Source organism: Cnephaeus nilssonii (genome assembly GCF_951640355.1).
Source record: "Cnephaeus nilssonii genome assembly, chromosome: 15".
Lineage (NCBI taxonomy): Eukaryota > Metazoa > Chordata > Mammalia > Chiroptera > Vespertilionidae > Cnephaeus > Cnephaeus nilssonii.
In genome coordinates this window covers 4,413,926-4,432,060 of record NC_137086.1, presented here as the reverse complement: position 1 = coordinate 4,432,060, position 18,135 = coordinate 4,413,926, and the positions used below count along the sequence as shown (strand labels likewise).

Genomic DNA, 18,135 nt, shown 5'->3' with positions numbered 1-18,135 from the left:
GTACCGGGCTAGTCCCTGGGGGTGGGGCAGCGCTTCGTCTAATCCCCGTCCCCCGAGGAACCTCCAGAACCAACAGATAAAGCAACAGACCGATTATTGGTGTGATAGTGCGATGCGGGGAGAGGAGTGCGGTGAGGACCAGCGAGGTGCGTCGGGATCGTGAGTGACATTGGGGAGTGGCGTTCTGACTTCATAGGGAAGTTGGGTGTCTCAGGAGAGCGGGTGGTCTGGGCAGGAACCTGGCCGAACCAAGCAGGAGGAGTACAGAGCCCTCTACGAGGGAATGTGCTCGACATGTTTGCAGAAAAGGAAGGAGGCCAGTGTAGGATGGGCAGGGAGGACGCGGGAAAGACAGCAGCCGCTGAGATCAGAGGGGGCGGGAGGCCTCTGTGGGCTGTGATGAGGGCCACGGGCTTGCACCCCAGGTTTCATTCTGAGTGCGATGGGAAGCTGCTGGAGGAGTCAGGCAGCGCAGGCGTGGGATGCGGCTGGACTTTCAGTAAGGTCATGTGACGGCTGGGTCGGCAGCTGGAGGAGTGAGTCGGGAGCAGCAGAGAGACCCCTCTGTTCCCGTGCTCCAGTGGGCGTGGTGCTGGCTGGGGCCAGGGGCGCCAGGGCGGAGGCGGGAAGTGGCTGGCTTGCGGGGGGGTGTGGACCTGCTGAGGGTCTGGATGAGGGGTGTGCAGGGAAGAGGAGAACGCAGGCTGATAGCCCAGACGTTGGGTGCGTGAAGATACATACGTGGACAGGCTGTGTGCCCGACTTGGGTGTGAGTCCGTAGCTCTCTCGTTGCTGCGGGCCTCACACTGGTTATGATTACGGTTACTGCGCTGTCTCACCTGTGGGACCTTTCCAGGGTGTGTGTCTTAGGTAAGGTGTTAGCGTTGTGCCTGCTGTCTAGTTGTTCTTATGTGTCCCTTGTAAGTGTTACCGTCGTGGGCAGCGGCGTCACGGCTTCCCTAGGCTGTGTATGGCGTAAAGTAGGTGCTCAGTAAACGGGAGGGCGGGCGGATGCCTTTCCTTGCCCTTCCAGGGAGGAGCTGTACCATCGATTTGATGATTTGAGGAAAGGAAAACATAAGTGTAATTGCCCGGAGGAGAGAGCCTGAAGTGCTTGCTCATGAGGAATGCTGATGGCCAGGCTGAAAGGCGCTGCGGGGTGGTGGCTGAGGAGGAGATGGAGACTGGAGGGCACAGCTTTCTTTATCTTGCCTCCCTGGGCCGGGAGGGGAGGTGGGCTCCACGTAGGCGGACGGCATGGACAGGACCCAGCCTGGGAGGAAGCACAGAGGTGGTGCCTTCAGCAGGCCCGTGTGGGTGGGGCGAAGAGCTGCCTTTCATGCCGGCTCACATTTACTCCCTTAAATGTGATCCTACACAGTTTAGACTTGACACTGTTGGCTGTTTGCGTTGTGCAGAGCTACTAAAGGTTTCTGACAGGGGAGCAACACGTACGAAGTGTTTTAGGAAGGCTGTTCTGAGAGTGGAAGGCTTGTTACGTGTGTAATAGCGATCGCTTCCGTGTTCCTGGCTGACTGAGTCAGAGGGACCAGGACGGTCAGAGGCGCTGCAGGGCGAGGCTGCTGTGCCCTCCGAGGAGGTGTTACTCCTCCAGCTCTGCTGGGTCTGTGTGGCGCCGACACACTCATCACACAACGCACTTTGATTGTTACTCCTGAAATCCTCCCCCCCCCCCCGCCTCCCTCCCTCCCTCCCTCCCTCCCTCCTTCCCTCCTCCCCTCCCTCCCTCCCTCCCTCTCCGTCTCCATTCCCCCGCACCCCAGCTCTCTTTCGTTTATCTACTGTTTTTTCACTTTGTTCTGTTTAGGGGCAAGAATTTGGTGATGCTTATCGAAGCGGAACCATAGCCAATGAAGGTCTAGAAAGACAAGGCTGCCACCCTTTCTATGAGTCTGTCCTCTCCAATCCCTTTGTCGCAGAGGTAAGGACAGCTCACCTAAGCACATCGCTGAACCCGTCACACTGCCCTGGGCCTCTCAGCATAAACAAAAATGGACATTTTCCTGACAATTAACTTCTTTGGCTTCCTTCTGAATCATGTCATTCACTGGTTGTTTTTTGTACATCACAACATACTATGAGATTAAAACAAGTTTACACAAAATATGCATTGGTAAGTGAGGAGTCATCATCCCAGGCACCAGCGGGTATAAAACCTTGCAGTTGTGTTTCTAAAAAAGGACAGCCTCCCCCTCAGCCTTCTCCCTTTGTCCAGACCCAGGTGACCTACGGCTCCTACCAGCACGTCCCCGGGGAAAGCTTGGCGGAAGTGCTGCTGCGAACGGGCAAGCTGGCCGAGACGGAAACCCAAGGGGAGGAGGTGTTCCCCACGACGGAAGGTACGCGCCTCAGATTCGGGGATCGGGAAGTGAACCCGAATGAATGCGCCAGGAAAAACAGTGCTACACTTCTCAGTAATCCCGATAGCTTAACTCAACACCGCCTCTCATTTATTTTAGACATTTATTACCTTCTGTTCTTTGGCCACTTACAATATTGAGGATTTAAAAGCATACATATGACACAGTTCTTATTTTAAGCTGATAATTATGCAAAGTGATTCTTATAGTGAACAAAGTGCCCAATAAATATTTCTCCTTTTGTGTGTTAATAACTCGTATTTGCTTCATAGCATGTAGATGTGGATTTCATCTTCAGAATTTTCTGCGTGATGGCATATCTTTCCATGTAGAGTTGGTTTTTTTAAGAATTAAAAATATACTCAAGTTTACCCAAGACACCTTTCCATTTGTTCTAAACACATTGTTATCAATAATGCTAATGTCTGAAACAGATGTCTTTGACTATTTGAGATTACCAAATATTTGTCAGAAACTCAACACAATTGAAGAGTTTTAGAGGATAAATGACCCAAATTAAAAATCTTAAAAATGTGATGCTTGACTTGGGTTCAGAAGTAGGTTATAATGTAAATTACACTTCCCAACATGGTCTAACTTTTCAGATTTTCTAATAAAGTTGAAGAAAAGGTTTTTATGAAGACTAGCTGAAGAAAATTGATCATTACTTATTTCGCTAAATGTATGGTTTAATGGCTAATGATTTCCAAATCGATAACAGGAGCAGCCTTCCTCTGTGAATTCAGTCCTGGAATTAAATGGATCATAGACTGCTTTTTTCATTTTGCACAGAGTTAGTGCTTGCAGGCCGGGCCGAGATCTCACCTGGTTTGGGCTGTGTGACTGTTTTAGAAAATTGCACTCAAGGATTGGTAACCAGCATTGCAAATGAAATTCATATGCCCTGCTAAATGTAAGGCAGGCCTCTTTAAATATATATATATGTATTTTGTCATCTGAACATCACATCACTGTGACTCAGTCTGTAGCCAGCATGCCATCGGGGGGGTCCCAGCGAGACCCTGGGGGATCAGCTCCTACTGATCATTTTGTCAAGTGCTCCTTCCAGGGACTTGCAGATTCGAAGACTGAGACTCTTCCTGGAGGTGGGATTTGCGTTCTATTTAGCAAGAATCCTTGGGTCTCAGTGAGGGCTGCCGAGGAAGTGTTGATGCCCGGGTGGGGAGGGGCCACTCCCCTCACTCCCCATGGGTTTCCTGCAAGCGTCCAGCTGTTAGTTGGCAGGGGCTCTGGGCTGGGCACTTGGTGGTGGAGATCAGCGGGCTGTGGTCCAGGTGTGGGAGGAAAAGGTGTCACGGCTAAGTTCAGCAGCACTTGTGTCAGGGATTAGGGAAGAGCTAGAACCCCTTTCCTCTCAACCTGGGGACACATGGGTGGAGGTGTATTTGACACCGGCCATTTTCCCAGCCTCGGAGCAGGAGGCCCCGGGCTCTGTGTGGCTGGAAACCAGTGTGTGAGTACACACCTTGTCCAGAGAGCCTGCCAGGAAAACCCGTTTGGAAGGAACGGGTGACTGACAGGGAGCTTGAGCATTTGACAGTTCCCAGAGGGGCGTTTCCCTCTTCTCTTCCCCTGCATTTTGCTCTGAACACTTTCAAATGGGCATAAAGCTGAGACAGTTCTGCAGTGAACTCCCATGTACCTTCCACCAAGCTTCGCCAGTTACCGTTTTACTGTGCTCCTCAGCCCACCACTATCCCCACTGCCCGGCTGTCAGCTAAGCTCGGGTTATACAATGGCCTAACTTCTAGTCCGAGTGAGACACCGTTAGGCAGGGAAATCTGGAAAAATATCATGTGGTCTGTTCCCGAAGTCCAGTGTCACTTGCTCTGGATCATGCACAGTGTTCCCCTCCATCAGCCGGCCAGGAGGACCTGTGTCCTCTAAACACAGGTCACCTTGTGACTGCGTGGGGCTCCCTGCGCTCGCTCCTCCGCCCAAACGAGCGAGCGGCCTGGGTCCTTGTCACACCCCTGCGCAGGACACGGTGTTGGCAGCCTACGCGCCTTCATTAAGCTGTGACATTTGCCGGTTGTCACTTACATTTTTGTGTAGGAAAGCTGTTAATGGTCGGGTTGTTTTACGATATTGTATAATCAAAGCAAGTGGCTGCTGCTCTTCTGCGGGCTGTGACGAAGAGGGGTGTTCCTGGCAGGAACAAAGCCATGTCACCATCATGGTAGTAATCAAAGATTCGTCCTGGATTTGTACTCAGAAAGCTCTTTTGTGGCTCTGATTGTTAGTACATATAAGGCCACCTTCCCCATTAGCTGCCACTGATATACATGATTTTATAGCGTGGCCTGGGCCTTTAAAAATCAAAGGATTCGCTTTAAGGAACCATCCTCATTGATCTATTTGCACTCAGACTTTGCAGCTACACCAACAGGATTTCCCTGTGTCTGAGTAACAAACAGCACCATTTGTCTGAGTTAAGGCAAGGTGACCATTGGACATGGTTTCATGTGGTCTGTATTTAGATGGGGCTACATAGACTTTCATAAAGTGTCTCAGGGAGTCCTCTGAAGCCAGTTGTCTGTTGAAAACGTATGGGACTGAAAACATGGTACTCAATAACTGAGCATGTCATACGGATCCTCAAGTAAACTAATGCATTCCCCCCTGTGTTCAGTTCTCTTGCAGCTAGCAAGCGACGCTTTACCAAACGACATGACCTTGGCTCTCGCTTACCTTCTGGCCCTACCGCAGGTACGTTTACCCTTTCCAAGGAAGAAGGACCTAAAAGTGAATTAATTGAAGAGCTATTGCTCATTATAATTGCTTCTTTAACATAGACACTCGCGGTCAGTATCCAGAGAATAAATCCTACAATGTTAGCCGAAATGCTGATTTTAAATCTGCCTTTGCATGCATAGGATCTGCCTTTATTGTGCCTCCTGAATTTTAATGTTGTCATATGAAGGTGAGAGCGAGTTGATGTGATGGAAACTTTGAGTCAAAACTCTGCAGTGATGACTAGCGAGGTAATGGTTTATGATGGTCTTGATTTCCTTTCAGCTGAGTTCACGCCATCACGTTCCCTCCTAGGTGTTAGACGCTAACCAGTGCTTTGAAAAGCAGTCCCGCTCGGCTCTGTCTCTCCAGCTGGCAGCATATTACTACAGCCTGCAGATCTATGCCCGGCTGGCTCCGTGCTTCAGGGACAAGTGCCATCCTCTTTACAGGGTGAGTCCTCATGGTTTCCGCCTTTTTAAAAAATATATGTTTGTATTGCTTTCAGGGAGGAAGGGAGAGGGAGAGGGAAAGAGAAACATCAATGATGAGAGAGAATTGTTGATAGGCTGTCTCCTGCACGCCCCATACTGGGAATCGAGCCTGTAACCCAGGCATGTGCCCTGACTGGGAATCAAACTGTGACCTCTGACCAGGAATCAAACTGTGACCTCCTGGTTCATAGGTCATTGCTCAACTACTGAGCCACTCTGGTCAGGCGGTTTCCGCCTTCTCCTGAGCAGAGGTAAAGTTGTTCCAAAATAATTAAAGCCTGTGTTTACCGCTTTGGAGGTACCATCTGCTCTGCCCCCAGAATGCGTTCCAAGTGGCTGACAGCCTTTTTTCTTCCCGGGCATCTGTAAGAGGTAGCTTCTCATGTTTATTGTGAATGCTGAGTCTCCTCCTAACTTTTCTGCCATTTGCTTTAATTTACAAAGGCCTTAGGGAAGGCTGAAGTAGCAGGAGAGGCGGAATGAAGAACTGGTTTTTTAGTTCACTGCCAAAGGAAAGGTGGCTCTATCTAGTTCAGGAAGGCAGGCCGTGCGTGCGGTTCTATGAGGAGTGCTGCACTTTTATCTTTAAGCCGTAAATGTGAGAACAGCAGTTGTAAGATGAAATGTTGAAATATATTCTGCCTACTTGCCACCAACCTTTGGACAACTTGTATGTTAACTTCTGAGCGAGAGCACAATTGTCAGCACTGGAAATGATCTACTTTTTGTACTGGATCATTTAAAGAGAATTACCACTTTAAGAATAAATAGATAGCCCTAGCTGGGTTGGCTCAGTGGATAGAGCATCGACCCACAGACAGAAAGGTCTCAGTTTCGATTCCTGGTCAAGGGCATGTACTTCAGTTACAGGCTTAATCCCTGGCCCTGGTCAGGGCCCGTGTGGGAGGCAACCAACTGATGTTTCTCTCTCTCTGTCTCTCCCCCTCCCTTCTACTAGCTCTAAAAAAAAAAAAAAAAAAAAAAAAATCAATAGAAAAATATCCTCAGATGAGGAATTAACAAAAAAACAAAACAAAACAAAATAATAAAATAGATCAGACTTTTATATCCACCATGCACACAAATCCAAGGTTCAGATTTTATTAAGGCAGGACTTTCCCCCCACTCCCACCCCACCCCCCGGGCAAAGCAGACTGTGGAGAAGTAATTTCACACGTGTGTCAAAGGCCTAGCTGCCTCTGAACCTGGGAACCTGTCGGTATGTGAAAACATCCCATTCGCGGCAACACCTGCGGCTCTGTTCATCAGTTTTCTCTACAAGAGGGGGTGTTGGGAGCACCCACTTGCAGGCTCGTCTCCCAGGGCGGCGTCCTCGCGGGCAGGTGTGGGTGGTTCTCAGACATAGTTTCATTGTGACGACCTTTCGCCAAGAAACAGGAATGCTTTCCTCTTTTTAGCCTCATGATGTAAGATACTACTTTATTCCTGGAATTTCAACCTTTTTTTTTTTTTGATAGCTACTGCTGCTTTGTACAGTTACTTTATTCCATACTCTGGCGATTTTCCTTATTCCATAGCTCAGGCCTGTTTTCATGTGAAATATGAACTAGATTAAAAATTAATGAACAATTCATTAGTACATATGTAATAACCAAATTATGTGCATGTGCTTTTATCAGGTATTTATCAGGTGACTGCTTTATGCCAGGCAGTGTTTAGGTCCTGGGAGAGCAGCAGGGAGCCGAGTGTATAAAAGCCCTCGTCCTTCCAGGACTGACATTCTATCGGGGATGGGGCACTATGAACAGAATGAGTAAATAAAGTATTTACTAAGTTAAATGGCAATAGGAGCTATGGAAACAAAAAGCCGAGAAGGACAGAATGTGAGTTAGTGAGTGTGTGTGTGTGTGGGTGTGTGTGTGCCTGTCTGAAGGGTGCAGCTTAAATATGGTCAGCAAAGACCTGAGTTCAGAAGGTAGCCTTTGAACAGAGATAAGACGAGAGCAGCACCAGCTTTGTTTCAGGAGAAGCTGGGACTTGGTGTGGACCTGGGTGATCTCTGGCAGGCAGGCCTGACGGGCCATTCCCGGGGGGGGGGGGGGGGGGGGGGCGTGCCTCACCCTGACTCCTGTGTCCAGTGTCAACTGCATGTGACGGGAAAGGCCTCAGTGAACGGGCCGCTCCGCCTCCCCCAGCCATGATCCTGACACCAGCTCTTCTGAAGTCCATGTTCAGCTGTTCAGAGTTCAAGTTTCTCTGAAGTTAGCATCCCTGTCACCCCTCCGGGCCCGTCTGGAATGCCTCCTCCTCCACTGTCAGCAGGTGAGCATGAGGCTGAGCTCCGCGGAGCCCGGGTGCAGCCTCCTCCCCTCCCAGCAGGCACCCTTTGGAGCAGTTCCCGTCCGGCACCAAGAGGTGCTGTCTGCTCCCCACGTGCTCTTGCTGAAGGCAGGAGCCGTCTCCACTCCCCAGCCTCCCCCTGCAGCTCCTCGGGGTCTGTGGGTCTGTGTGGAAGGTGGGGTCCTGTCCACGGCTGTGGCTGAGGACAGCCTTCAGCTGCAGTTTCGCAGTTGGAGGGCGGATCCTGGGTTTGAAGGAACCCTCCTGGCACAATAACTGATGTTTAGGTACAGCTGAGTTTCCCATCAACACCTAATGGCTCATTATTTGGGTCTTTTCAGCATCTTCTTGTGCATAAAACAGCACCGCTGAGTGTGGAATTAAATGTGGCAAGCTCCTGATGAATCATCGTGGAAATTGAAATGAGAGTGGTTTCAATTTGTTGCCTACACATAATAGTGCTTGGCGAAGCATCGCTTGCTCTCAGCTGTCAGCCCGACTGGATTCCATTGCCACCGCCTTTCCACCCCCCGCCGTTCTGTGCCGCAGGGATGATAATTTAGGCAGATTACTAGGTTTGAATAAAAGCATCGATATAATCGGGTGCGTTTTTTCTGAGAAAAGGCCCGTGCCTCTTGACAAAAGCAGCGTCCTGAGCCCCCAGCACGGGCCCCTGGACCTCAGCGGCTCTCCTGGGTGACCTCCGAGCAGCCCGGGCCGCCCCCATTATGCTGTTTAGTGATAGAGGGATGACTGGCAGAGGCTCAGCTGGAGAAAATGTTTCTTCTAGTCTTTGTCCTAGTTAACTTGGTTTTATGTTCAAAACACAAGGTGCACATGGCCGAGAAACTCCAGTGGTGCAAATGGTGTACAGTGCAAGTCAGTGCTCCCCTTCTGTGTCTTCCAGAGGTACTCGGTGCAGAGATGTGTCTGTTTGACAGTTTTTTATACAGATGTGAGTGGGCCATACACATTGTTCTGTTCCCTGTGTGCTCACTAATATATTACGTTTATAATTATTGTAAATGCATCTTGAAGTGTGGTCTTTCTAGCACTCTTTTGAAAAAGTTTCAGAAGATACAATCATAACAATGGAAGCATATTCTTTAGTTTTGTATTCTAGAGAAGCAGCCCCAGCAGGGATGAAAGGCAAAGCTTTATGGTAGACCATTTCTGCAATGTGGTGTGCTTTTTTAAAGCTACCTGATTGCAAATACTGAGCATAAAATCATCTCAAGCAAATAAGAACCCTAAAGGGGAAGCACACCACCTGTTTAGAACTTCGCCAGCAATAATGCCCAGAAATGGAGACCGTTAAACCAGAATGGATTTATTACCTCTAACTAGCGAGCAGTCGATTGTCATGGAGCATTCTCTTCTCATGAATATTTATGAATCTTTCGAGTTACAGGGACTTGACCATATTCTTTAAAGAAATCATATTTTATTCACCCACTCCCCCCAAAGAACTGCATTGCCAAGTTTTGGAAAAGTAATAGGATAATTTAACTCCATGCACTTTCATTTTAAAATTCGGATGCCTTTTGATGCAGTTCGTTTCTGCAGCCGTGCTGTGTTGCAGTCTCCCTTTGAATCCCGACCGTGGGTGGTTTTGAAGCTGCCTGTCAAGTCCTTCCAAAGCTTGTCAGAGGCTAAGAGCTTCAGACCCACGGTGATGCATTGCATGTGGTGGGACATGGAGGGGTCTGTCTGAATGTGTTCTGCACGGAAGCAGTGACTTAGGTTGGAGTCCTTCCTTCCCGCAGGGCTGCGGCTGTGATGCTGAAGTGTGGGGTGGCATCTGTGCAGCAGGCATGGCGGCCTTGGTGGGCATCGCGGGCTGGTAGGAGGGTGTCTGCAGCAGGCACAGCAGGCTCTGGTGGGCATTGTGGGGCAGGTAGGAGGGTGTCTGTGCAGCAGGCACAGCAGGCTCTGGTGGGCATCGCGGGCTGGTAGGAGGGTGTCTGTGCAGCAGGCATGGCGGCCTTGGTGGGCATCGCAGGCTGGTAGGAGGGTGTCTGTGCAGCAGGCACAGCAGGCTCTGGTGGGCATCGCAGGCTGGTAGGAGGGTGTCTGTGCAGCAGGCACAGCAGGCTCTGGTGGGCATCGCGGGCTGGTAGGAGGGTGTCTGTGCAGCAGGCACAGCAGGCTCTGGTGGGCATCGCGGGCTGGTAGGAGGGTGTCTGTGCAGCAGGCACAGCAGGCTCTGGTGGGCATCGCGGGCTGGTAGGAGGGTGTCTGTGCAGCAGGCACAGCAGGCTCTGGTGGGCATCGCGGGCTGGTAGGAGGGTGTCTGTGCAGCAGGCACAGCAGGCTCTGGTGGGCATCGCGGGCTGGTAGGAGGGTGTCTGTGCAGCAGGCATGGCGGCCTTGGTGGGCATCGCGGGCTGGTAGGAGGGTGTCTGTGCAGCAGGCACAGCAGGCTCTGGTGGGCATCGCGGGCTGGTAGGAGGGTGTCTGTGCAGCAGGCACAGCAGGCTCTGGTGGGCATCGCGGGCTGGTAGGAGGGTGTCTGTGCAGCAGGCACAGCAGGCTCTGGTGGGCATTGTGGGGCAGGTAGGAGGGTGTCTGTGCAGCAGGCACAGCAGGCTCTGGTGGGCATCGCGGGCTGGTAGGAGGGTGTCTGTGCAGCAGGCACAGCAGGCTCTGGTGGGCATCGCGGGCTGGTAGGAGGGTGTCTGTGCAGCAGGCACAGCCGGCTCTGGTGGGCATCATGGGTCTGGTAGGAGGGTGTCTTGCAGCAGGCACAGCAGGCTCTGGTGGGCATCGTGGGCTGGTAGGAGGGTGTCTGTGCAGCAGGCACAGCAGGCTCTGGTGGGCATCGTGGGGCAGGTAGGAGGGTCAGAGGAAATTCATGTGAGAGTTTTAGAAACTGTAATGTTCGCTTGGTGTGAATGAATGTATATATGAGATGAAGTGTTGGGGTGAGTTGGGGGTGCTTTGGAGTATTTTGAGAAAAGTTGTGATACACCCAGGTGTAGAATTCTTATTAAAATACTAGAGGCCCGATGCACAAAAATTCATGCAAGAGTAGGCCTTCCTTCTCCCGCTGCCAGCATCGGCTTCCCTCCAGCACCCAGGCACCCGGGACCCAGGCTTCCCTCCTCCAGCTGCCCACAGGCACCCGGGACCCAGGCTGGCTTCCCTCCGGCCCTGGTTTGGTCAGGAAGGACGTCCAGAAGACGTCTGGTTTAATTAGCATATTACCCTTTTATTATTATAGTTTGGAAGTAAGCATGGACAGTGACGTTCCCTGAGGAAGGGATAGGAAGAGGTGATCATGACAAGGAAACGATTTGTGTAGAGAGCTAGAGCTGACAACATCCCATCCACTCGGTCTCATTAATCTCTGTAGGGCTCCGGACAGAAGGAATTGCTTCAGCGTCACTAATGGAAAACGTGAGGCAGGGACCAGTGATCCGGGCTCTTTGACACCAGTCCCCATGTTTAGCTTCCCGTAACTCATTTTCCCTTCTCTTGGATGACTTTGTGAGTTGCCTCTTCTCATTGGCATTATGTTTTAACACAAAATGTGGAAATATTGAAAATCTGTACACTCAGCACATCCTTATGATCCACAAACGAGGAGACACTTAGAAACCCATCATCAAGGAATTAACAGGGTGCCCCTGGTGCCCCACTTTATGAGGATACAATTTTAAAAGGAGGCATCTGTATGTCAAGGGATTGAACAGGAAGTGGTATTCTTGCCCATGATTCTAAAATTCTCTGTTATCACTGAAGAGGAAACAACAAAGGGCTTAGAAATACAGCTCCAATCAAATACCCAGTTGGACATCTACCTTTGTGTGTCCTCTGTGGTCACGTGTATTGACACCGGGTGAGTACATGCAGGAAAGGGATGAGAGGAAGGTCAGGGGGAGTGACAGCATCAGCCCATCCCTGAAGTCGGTCATTGGTGACAGGACCCTCAGGCCAGGCCTCACTTACCCTTGGCGGGAGCTCTGTCTGCACCGGTTCCACCGAGACCCTCCCCTGCCTACAGATATGACCGGATGGTTCTGGGGGCTTTGTGCTTGGCTCACAGCCCCGCCCTGCCACTTACCCAGAATGGCCTCAGGCCTCCTGCCCGCCTCCTCACACCTCTGTGAACCAGGGCACCAGCAGGCACCTGCCCCCCAGGACTGCTAGCACTAAATGAGGTTCAGCTCACGTTGCCTAGCACTGTGCCTGTTCCAGCCTGAAGTCTGAAGTAGTCGGTGTTTGCTCTTAAACTTTTCTTATTAAAGTGAACGAATGTGGTGTGTAAAGAATAGGAAATAGGAATTATGTGCAGGGCGGCTGGACTGTTTCCACTTATTAAAGGAGAAGAGATGAAAGCAGTTTAAGCTGTGTAGGACTTTACTGACTATAATTTGTTGGTCTGAAATTGTATTTTTAACAAAGAAATTGGCTCTGAATATTTGTTGAACGAGTTGCACGGGGGTTGATAGCTGACTTTGGAGAATTAGTTTCCAAAGCCAGGCCTTTTGACTGGAGACACCCCGCCCTGGTCTTTGAGAGTAGGACTCAGTGTCTGCCTAGAGGTTGGGGATAATTCTAATGTTGACTTTTCTCAAACCCACCTGTTGGAACCCAAGATTTCTTTTATCGGTATCCCCAAGTTCTTCTTTAACAGGGTCATGAGGTAGAACAGCAGGCTAGGTTTGTAATATGAACTTGGCATTGACAAATTCCTGTGTAGCTCAAAATAATGGCTTACACATTAGAACTGCTGACAGCTTCCTATAATTTGGTACATTTCTGAGACACAAAGGCAGATTCTGGAGTTTTTCCTAATTTTCTTATATTAAAATATATACTGTGTTTTCCCAGAAATCGGGAGTGATTGAGTTAATGTTGTTCACGCTATCAGTCTCCCAGAGTAATTCTAAAATCATGGCTGAGTGTCACCCAAACCAACTTTAATATAAACAAATGTGCCCAGTTAACCATGTCTTTTTCTTCCCATCAGCTGTCAGCGTCGGGGTTTGTTCTGTTTGAATAATTTTCCCATTGTTAGAGCAGCTGCTGGGAATTGGAGACCAGGATCCCATTGAGCCCCAAATGGAGCAGAGGAGAAACTGGCTGGGCGCTTTCTTTGGCAGCGGGAGTGTTGGTGGTTCTAGGAAGAGGATGTTTCCCCAGCGCATCGCTGGAGAGGACGCTCTTCCCCTCGCTGTCGGGCGTTATCAGTGGGCCCCTGAGCTGCAGCCTCGTCCCTGAGAGCACACAGAGGCCCCGGGAAAGCTGGTCCAGGGGCCCTGAGGATGGAGACCACTTCCAGGGCGAATTATCCGTGGTCGGGTAATGGGGACACATCCGTTGTAGGTGATGGTAGTTGGAAGGCAGGAATACATTATTTATGATAACTCTAAGTCATAAGATGGAAGAAGAGCCGAGCAGGAGCCAAGGGACCTGCTTGCAGACTCGGTCCTGTGCCCTCTCTCTGTGGTCTGCATACTGTGCCCTCTGCGGCTGTCTTCTCAGGCCCCGTTAGTGCCAGCAGCAAGAGGGCCAGCAGGTGCCCGGTAGACACGCCTTCCTATAATTTTTTAAAAAATATATATATTTTTGACTTCAGAGAGGAAGGGAGAGGGAAAAAGAGAGAGAAACATCAATGATGAGAGAGAATCATTGATCGGCTGCTTCCTGCACACCCCGCACTGGGGATGGAGCCCGAAACCCAGGCCTGTGCCCTGACCAGGAATTGAACCATGAACTCCTGGTTCATAGGTTGACACTCAACAGCTGAGCCACTCCTGCCGGGCTTCCTGTAACTTGTTGTTGTTGTTCCTCACAGGCTGATCCCAAAGAGCTAATCACGACGGTCACCAGGCACGTGACTCGACACGGACATGCAGCCTGGCCCGAGGACGTGGCCTCACTGACGGAGCAGTTGCACTACTACAACGAGCGGCTCCTGGACTTCACGCAGGCTCAGCTGCTCCGGGGCCTGCGGAAGGGGGTGGATGTGCAGCGGTTCACCGCGGACGACCAGTACAAGAGGGAGACCATCCTGGGGCTGGCGGAGTAAGGGACCCTGCTGTCTCAGAAAGGGGGGATTTGAATGTCACAGAGCGGGTGGAGTCGGCAGGGCTCCTGACCACAGTCCTTTGTGTTGACTTTCAGGGTTGCTCTAGACAGGGCTTTCCCCTCTCTCCTCCCAGCACAGGAGGGGGGTGTGCTCCCCCAGTGGGAAAGGGCTGTTCTGTGGCTTCTAGGGTGGTTAGCAGCATCCCTGACCTCTACCCACTGGCATGCCAACAGCATTCTCCTCCTCTTCCCCCATTGTGACAATCACGAATGTCTGCAGTTAAGTCAGAGAGCCCCTGAAGGACACATCGCCATCGGTTGAGAGCCACTGGCCTAGACAGTTGCAATGCACCACAGTGAGAGAGGGGCAGTCAAATTCTAGGAAGTACTTTCTAGAATGAATGACATGGAGCGTCTGAGTGAGGACTGTGCTGGCTGCTCCCCTCCTAGCCGGAGAGCAGTCCCGATGGGCCTTTTCTGTGCTGCTCGAGGTGATGTGTTTCTCTCTCCTTCCCCGCGGCCGCCAACTCCTGAAGGACCCTGGAGGAGGACGTCTACGGCGTCGCTCTGTCCCTGGCGCAGCGCTACGGCATCTCCCGCTGGGAGGTGTACATGACCCACCTGGAGTTCTTGTTCAGCGACAGTGGGTAAGCGCACAGTCCGTGCCTAAGTTCATGTCCGTGTCTGTCTTTTCAGTCTGTTCTAGGAGAATCATGTGGGTGTAAAATAGAATCTGCCTATTTCTTCTCAGCTACAGCAGACCAGTATCCTTGTACATTCTCTCTTTATTCATCTGGGGCACACCAATATTCTGAGAATAGCCTGTTCCTTTTTGTTTTTCAGTAAAAATAGTCCTGAGTTAGATACTTTAACCTTCGGCCATTTATTCAAAGGTTTTCATTGAGACTCTATTTTGTACTAAGAACTAGATATGGGGTTACTATAGTGAACAAAAGCAGGCATTATCCCAACTGTCTTGGAACTTGTAGTCTAGTGTGGGGGACAGATTGTAAGGGAATAGCACCTTAAGCAGATGTGAAATCAGTTCTGTGGCAGGTACCTGTAAGAGAGCCCAAAGAGCCCCGCCCGTGTCGCTCAGTGACTGAGCATCAACCCAGGAACCAGGAGGTCACGGTCCCATTCCTGGTCATGGCACATGCCCGGGTTGCGCGCTCGATCTCCGTGTGTGGCGTGCAGGAGGCAGTGATTCTCACCATTGATGTTTCTATCTCTCTCTCCCTCTCCCTTCCTCTCTAAAATCAATAAAAATATATATTTAAAAAAAGAGCGAGAGAGCCCAAAGAGGGGATCTGCCATTGTCAGGGAAGGCTCTCCTGAGGAAATAACTCTTGAGCTGAGACCTAAATACTGAGTTGAAATTAACTGCACTACAAGGAGAGCAGGAACCATTGTCTAGGGCAGGCGTCCTCAAACTACGGCCCGCAGGCCACATGCGGGTGTTTTTGCCGTTTTGTTTTTTTACTTCAAAATAAGATATGTGCAGTGTGCATAGGAATTTGTTCATAGTTTTTTTTTAAACTATAGTCCGGCCGTCCAACGGTCTGAGGGACAGTGAACTGGCCCCCTGTTTAACCTTTTGCACTCGGATGTCGAGTGTGACTCGACACGGTTAGCATTAGAATAAAGAAAAAAGCGAGTGCAAAGGGTTAAAAAGTTTGAGGACCCCTGGTCTAGGGCCATGGTTGGCAAACACGGGCTCTTTGGCCCCTTGAGTGTGGCTCTTCCACAAAATACCACGGCCTGGGCGAGTCTATTTTGAAGAAGTGGCGTTAGAAGAAGTTTAAGTTTAAAAAATGTGGCTCTCCAAAGAAATTTCAATCGTTGTACTGTTGCTATTTGGCTCTGTTGACTAAGGAGTTTGCCGACCCCTGGGCTAGGGAGACAAAGCAGGTAAGTGCATAATCTGTTAGATAGGAAGGAGCGTGATGTGTCTGAGGGCCCGGCAGGTGGACAGTGTGGGTGAGCCCCCTAGATCGGGAACGGGTGTGAGATGGGACTGGGGAGCAGCCTGGAAGCCAGACCCTGCCGCAGGCCCGCAGGCCCCTCGGGGCTGGGGCTTTCCCCTAGATAGGAAGCTGCGAGAGGACCTGGTCAGGGAAGGGAATCATGGGTGCAGTTTACCTTTCATAAGGTCACTGTGGTTACTGTACTGAGGAAAGATTTCAGAGAGGCCGGGGTACGGATATGTCGACCAGTGACGGAGCTGTTATAGTGACAGATTGTGTGACGTGCTGGGAGTAGGGTTTTGAAAGTACGGAAGGAGCCAAAACCGGTTTGGCTCAGTGGATAGAGTGTCGGTCTGCGGACTGGAAGGTCCCAGGTTCGATTCCGGTCAAGGGCATGTACATTGGTTGCGGGCACATCCCCGGTAGGGGGCGTGCAGGAGGCGGCTGATCAATGTTTGTCTCTCATCGATGTTTCTAGCTCTCTATCCCTCTCCCTTCCTCTCTGTAAAAAATCAATAAAATATATTAAAAAAAAGGAAGTACAGAAGGAGGTGAGAATGGGTTTCAGAGATGTCGGGGGGTGAACTAGATAGTGCTAATACATGGATTAGTAAACACCAACTAGATATGGAGGTGCATGGAAAGGGAGGGGTGAGGACTCATTTCCCGGCTTTCACTGGGTCTGCCTGTTGGATGGTGACGTCCCTCAGGGAGACAGGGAATAGCAGTTAAAGACAAGGTATTTGGGGCAGGGTGTTGGAGAAAAGGCAATGGAATGGAGAAGTTATACACATCGAAACGCCCAAGGGCAATGGTCGGGGAGGCCGTGGCCCTCATTTGGAGTCACAGGCACACAGATGACACACGAGCCGCGTCGTGGACGTGCTTGGGGTACTGTAGGCCGAGAATCGGGGAAAGACTGAAGCAGACCCTGAGGGCTGTGCACAGCGGAGCTGGAGGAAGAGCTGCCGGCGGCAGGGCCAGCGCAGAGGGCGTGGGAGGAGAAGCGGGACTCGCTTCGGGAAGCTCTGGGAAGACAGGTTCGAGAGGGGAGGCAGAGCCTGCCAAGCGGTCCAGAAACGCTTAAACTTGGCATCGCTAATTTTTGTTAATTACTTTGAAATTTTAGCATCTACATTTTAAGTATTTATGAAACTGCTACATGGGTGATAGTGTTATCTCCAATAAATACCGAACTGAACTAATCAGTTTTGATGCACAGTAATATGTTTAAATACATGTTTCTTATGATATGTGTGTGTGTATGCACATTTAAAAATACCTTGGCATTTTATTAAATATCCTTTCATTGATTGTTACATAAAAGGTATCATATCTGTACAAACAGGATGCTTCCCTGGTGTCTTAATATATTATAAATTATCAGGCATTAAATAACACGCGAGACTGTTCAGGGCGGGTCATTAGACCTGATCGCGGTGATTGTGCAGCCGCCAGGGGTTACAAGAGCGGGAGATCATTGCCTCCTGGTGCCGGTGCTTGTGAGTGACAAACGCAAACAGCTCCTCCTGATTTAGCCAGTGGTGTTTGCTGCTCCCCCAGCCGTTTGCCTTGCTGTTCAATCAAACTTGGTAGCACAGGTATTAGAAATCAGCCTTGTTAATACAATAGAAATGGCCCAACATTTATTTGTCGAGTCAATGCTAATGGGAAGTTAATAGGTCAGAGTCACAAGAAAATTGATGCTATTTGCCTTAGGTTTCGTTCTACTGCTCCTTTCAAAAGACTCCTGCCCCCAAAGTTGATTTTTCTTAATTTTACATTCTCCTTCCTCTTGATTGAATTTGGAGGTAGGCCCTGCGTCAGCGCGTGGACACGTGTGCGCACTCAGCCGGGCTCTGGGGAGGCAGCGTCTTCCATCCAGGTGGCTGGACACCTCCTCACTGTGTCTCCCCAGCTGTGTCCCTGCCCGAGGCAGTTCAGTTCTCTCAGACTCATTGCCCGTGATTCTGAGTACGGTGTGATGAAAACTAAGAGGCTTCATCGTAGAAATCAAACCCCCAGGACCTGACACATGATCGGTGTTTAATTAATGGCAGCTGTTCCTGGAATTTCACTTCTGCAGAAGGACAATTCTCATAAACACCCACATTGGGTTCTTTTTGTTATTGTTCTTTATTTTTTCTCTTTTTTTATTTCTCTTTTTCTAAACTGCCGTGATGGCTTTAAGTGGCCACATGG

At 50.3% G+C, this 18,135-nt stretch overlaps 1 protein-coding gene across 2 annotated transcripts in view; it reads left to right on the top strand.

The window, feature by feature from the left end:
• NBAS (NBAS subunit of NRZ tethering complex) overlaps window positions 1-18,135 on the top strand; it is a 206,444-nt gene that overhangs the window by 131,283 nt on the left and 57,026 nt on the right. For both annotated transcript variants that reach the window (XM_079792004.1, XM_079792003.1), the window contains exons 37-42: window positions 1,829-1,942; window positions 2,237-2,360; window positions 5,035-5,111; window positions 5,451-5,588; window positions 13,734-13,963; window positions 14,503-14,613. In XM_079792004.1, the coding sequence (XP_079648130.1) occupies window positions 1,829-1,942; window positions 2,237-2,360; window positions 5,035-5,111; window positions 5,451-5,588; window positions 13,734-13,963; window positions 14,503-14,613 (794 nt within the window). The remainder of the gene's footprint in view (window positions 1-1,828; window positions 1,943-2,236; window positions 2,361-5,034; window positions 5,112-5,450; window positions 5,589-13,733; window positions 13,964-14,502; window positions 14,614-18,135) is intronic.